The sequence below is a fragment of the Nicotiana sylvestris genome, chromosome 2, assembly GCF_000393655.2.
Source record: "Nicotiana sylvestris chromosome 2, ASM39365v2, whole genome shotgun sequence".
Taxonomy (NCBI): Eukaryota; Viridiplantae; Streptophyta; class Magnoliopsida; order Solanales; family Solanaceae; genus Nicotiana; species Nicotiana sylvestris.
In genome coordinates, this window is record NC_091058.1 from 186,456,692 (window position 1) to 186,460,503 (window position 3,812).

At 35.3% G+C, this 3,812-nt stretch overlaps 1 protein-coding gene across 1 annotated transcript; it reads left to right on the top strand.

Annotated features, from left to right (window-relative positions):
* Positions 1-713: 713 nt before the first annotated feature.
* On the top strand, positions 714-3,600 carry LOC104217063 (small ribosomal subunit protein uS17-like). Its single transcript, XM_009767219.2, has 6 exons — positions 714-903; positions 980-1,020; positions 1,192-1,292; positions 2,962-3,106; positions 3,184-3,273; positions 3,362-3,600. The coding sequence occupies exons 1-6, from the start codon at positions 892-894 to the stop codon at positions 3,450-3,452; spliced, it is 480 nt and encodes a 159-aa protein (XP_009765521.1). The 5' UTR covers positions 714-891; the 3' UTR covers positions 3,453-3,600.
* Positions 3,601-3,812: the final 212 nt, after the last annotated feature.

Genomic DNA, 3,812 nt, shown 5'->3' on the forward strand with positions numbered 1-3,812 from the left:
ATAGGAATTCCCACGATTTTAAAACATTACTTTGCCTCATTCATTTTCTTATTTGAACTATAAAACATAAAATAAAAAACAACATCGTGTAAGATTCTAATTGTTAGGAAAGAATTATATACATCATGAAACGTGTACTCGCCTTGCATGAACAATAAAGGACTAAAGAATTACGACAACATATTAGCGTATAAGCCAATTGATTATCGGAACATGCAATCAAGTTAATAGGTTGTGCGTCGGCCCTTTGTAAACCATATAGCCTCAACGATGAAGACTATATTAAAAAAACTAATACATTTTTATGAATTTCGGCCTGTTTGAGCAACAATTTTGTTTTTAATTTTTTTTATTGTGAAAAAAATTCTCCTTATTTAAACAATGTAGAAAGTCTTAGTATTTAAGATTTTAAATCACTTAAAATTTTATCTTATACTATTATAATCTCTATCTTTCGACTTTTGTTTCATCAAATTGTATTGTGATCGTTGAGTAGACCAGCTTGTTTCTTATACAATTTAGCCTTATTATTTTGTTCAATTTCATTAAATGACCATAATTTCCTTTGTATATATTGAAAAGGAAAAGTTGCAGACCCTTCAAGATTGTCACATGAGTTTATAATTTTATTTTATAACTTAATAAATATTTAGGTACACGCGCATAGCATGCTGAGACTAGTTGGTAAAAGCTTGTAGAGCAGCTTTGCTTTCAGTTTTGGGTCAGAAATAATATCGGGACAAGGCCCACGGAAATTAGTCGGCTAGAATGATAAACTTGGGCTGAAATAATTAATATATCATTCTTATAAAGAGCCGACGGTTTGCTCAGTGAGTCTCTACTAGGGTTTTGTTCATATCAGCTCATTCAACTTCGCAGCATATCACAACAATGGCTGAGCAGGTAGGTCCCCTTTTCTATACTTCGCCACATTCTATTCTAGTAGGGAAATATCATTTGATTAGCTTTTGTTTTGCAGACGGAGAAGGCCTTCTTGAAGCAGCCTGGTGTCTTTCTTAGGTGAGCATTTTGTATATATTTATGTGAATCATTTTCTTCAATTCCAAGAGAAGATTAATGCATAATCAGGTCTCTCTGTCTATATATTTACATGGTCATTTTATAAACGTTAACTTCTACTGAAAATTTGGGAGATTTAAGGCTAAGGTATGCTTTGTAATTGGCTGGCAGCTCGAAGAAGACAGGGAAGGGGAAGAGGCCAGGAAAGGGTGGCAATCGCTACTTTAAGAGCATTGGTTTAGGTTTCAAGACTCCCCGTGAGGCTATTGAAGGTTTATTTCTATTTCATTTTATGTATAACACCGGCATCTTATTGAAATACTGTATAATGAATGATATTCTAGAAAGCTTTCAATTGATCTATCATGTGCTTCCTTGTTCCTAGAAGTGGCAAACGGCGGGTCGGGTTGGATATGGTTCGGGTTGAAACGGGTAATTGAAAAACGGATCAATTATCCGACCCGACCCATATTTAATACGGATAAAAAACGGGTTAACCGACGGACAATATGGGTTACCCATATTATCCATGACTTATTTTTGGGAGAATTTTTAATCTCTCTAACTTAAGGAACCCCCAATTTGAGGCTTTACAAATCTAAAAATTAGATCCATTGGTTATCCATTGGTTATCCATTGGTTACTCATTGCTTATCCACTTTCTAAATGGATAATATGGTTCTTATCCATATTTGATCCGTTTTTAAAAAGTTCATTATCCAATCCATTTTAGTGGATAATATGGATGGTTAACTGTTTTCTTTGAACCATTTTGCCACCCCTACTTGTTCCCTTCTGCAGTTTGTTTTTATTCTTAGATATTCTATATCTGCAGTTTAAATTTTGAATTAGGTGGAATTTGTTGAGATTGCACAGCGTAGTTGGTTACATTAGAATTTTGTTCATTCAGAAGTCATATTCATTCACAGTGTTGCAGCCAAAGTTGTTATGCTGTTTGGATAATCATCATGCCAATGAAGAATGATTGTTTCATGCATATGAGTGTAATCTGAGTATTGAGTGAAGCGGCTATTCTTTCTAATGATGAAATTGTGATCTCTGGCGGGACAGATGGTGGTCTATGTAAGATAGATCCAATTGATTATCTTGCCTTCATTGTTTGAGAAAGTTACCAAATTATTAACAAGTAACCAAGAGGAGCTCTTAAGTGTAACAGCCGACCAAAATAAGGTGTTTGAATTGACTCCGGCAGATGCACCTTGATTCTATGTGCTGCTTTGAGAGAACTAGGTGATCTCTGTAAAGTTCCCTTGGCCAGATTTCTTGGGTTTAGCAGCGAAAGTTGAAAATTTGTTGTTTTTTACATAATAAGGTACTGATATCTATGCGCCTGCATGTTCTTAGTGCTCTGTAGATTTTGTATTCAAGGACAACTATGTTGATTTATAGGATTTAACATTATATTCTTTATCTTTCTTTTTGTTATTCAGCTAAAACTCTATGAGATTAACAGATTGTGAGAGCACGGCTCATATAAACTTCCTGGAGATTCCTGTTTGAAATCTGTTCTTGTACTAAGTTCTTCATCTTGTGTTGTTTCTGTGGAAACCATTTGTATTAGCCCTAATGTTCCTGGGGGAGCAGTTGAGGCAGAATTCTCGCAGAAAAAGTGACAGTTTCTTTAATGTTTTTTCTATGTTATTACAATGGTCACTGCTTGTGAGTTGTGATCAATCGGAGTTGTTCTGCCTAATGGATTGAGATTGTTAATGTGTTCCAGACAATTTCATTTTATGTCTTGTGCATGTCATCCTTGTTAATAGAAACTTGCATAAATTGCTGAAGTAATTGGTTGTTTTAATGTATTGGCAAGGGGAGGCTTAATTCCTGATTTCTGACTGAGAATAAGTTTGATTTTAATTTCTGCATTGCATTCTATCCTGTTGTCTATTTTAATTGTCTTATCTCTCCTGATTTTAGGTTCTTACATTGATAAGAAATGTCCGTTCACTGGCAATGTTTCTATCAGAGGTCGCATCCTTGCTGGTACATGCCACAGTGCTAAGATGAACAGAACTATCATTGTCCGACGCAACTACCTACATTATGTCAAGAAGTACCAGAGGCAAGACCTTTCTCTCTGTTGTAATTGCTTGCTGCTCCACTAGTGTTTTGTAGATTTCAACATGAGTATTTTTTCAGGTATGAGAAGAGGCATTCTAATATTCCAGCTCATATATCACCATGCTTCCGTGTGAAAGAGGGAGACCATGTTATTATTGGACAGTGCAGGTTTACTATTTTTTCCATTTCTTAGATTCTCGATATTTGTTTTTTTTTCTTTTCGCAACCTGTAGTTAAAATTTTTCTTTCTCGACAGGCCTTTGTCCAAAACTGTGAGGTTCAATGTGTTAAAGGTGATTCCTGCCGGGTCAGCTGGTGGGGGGAAGAAAGCATTTACAGGAATGTGAGCTTAGGTTATGAGTTTGTTGTTATTTATGGAGAATCAAAAGGGGATGATGTTAACACTTATCTTTTGAAAAAGGTGTATTCATAGACTTGAATTTTTCTTTGGCTAAACTTACTACATTAGTATCGACGAGTTGAAATTTCTGGGTATTCTTCGCTTAATCACTTGCATGGAGTTCTCTATTTCAGTAAAATCACGTGTGAGCATTTTGCACATTTTTGTAGAGATCTGTCGGTTGATTTGAGTCAAACTCTTGCTGGGAATATTAAAACAATCCGAATTGTCCCTTGGCAAGATGATGAAGCAATTTGGATTGCTAACCAACATGATAAATTTTCCACCAAATCTGCTTGGAAGAATC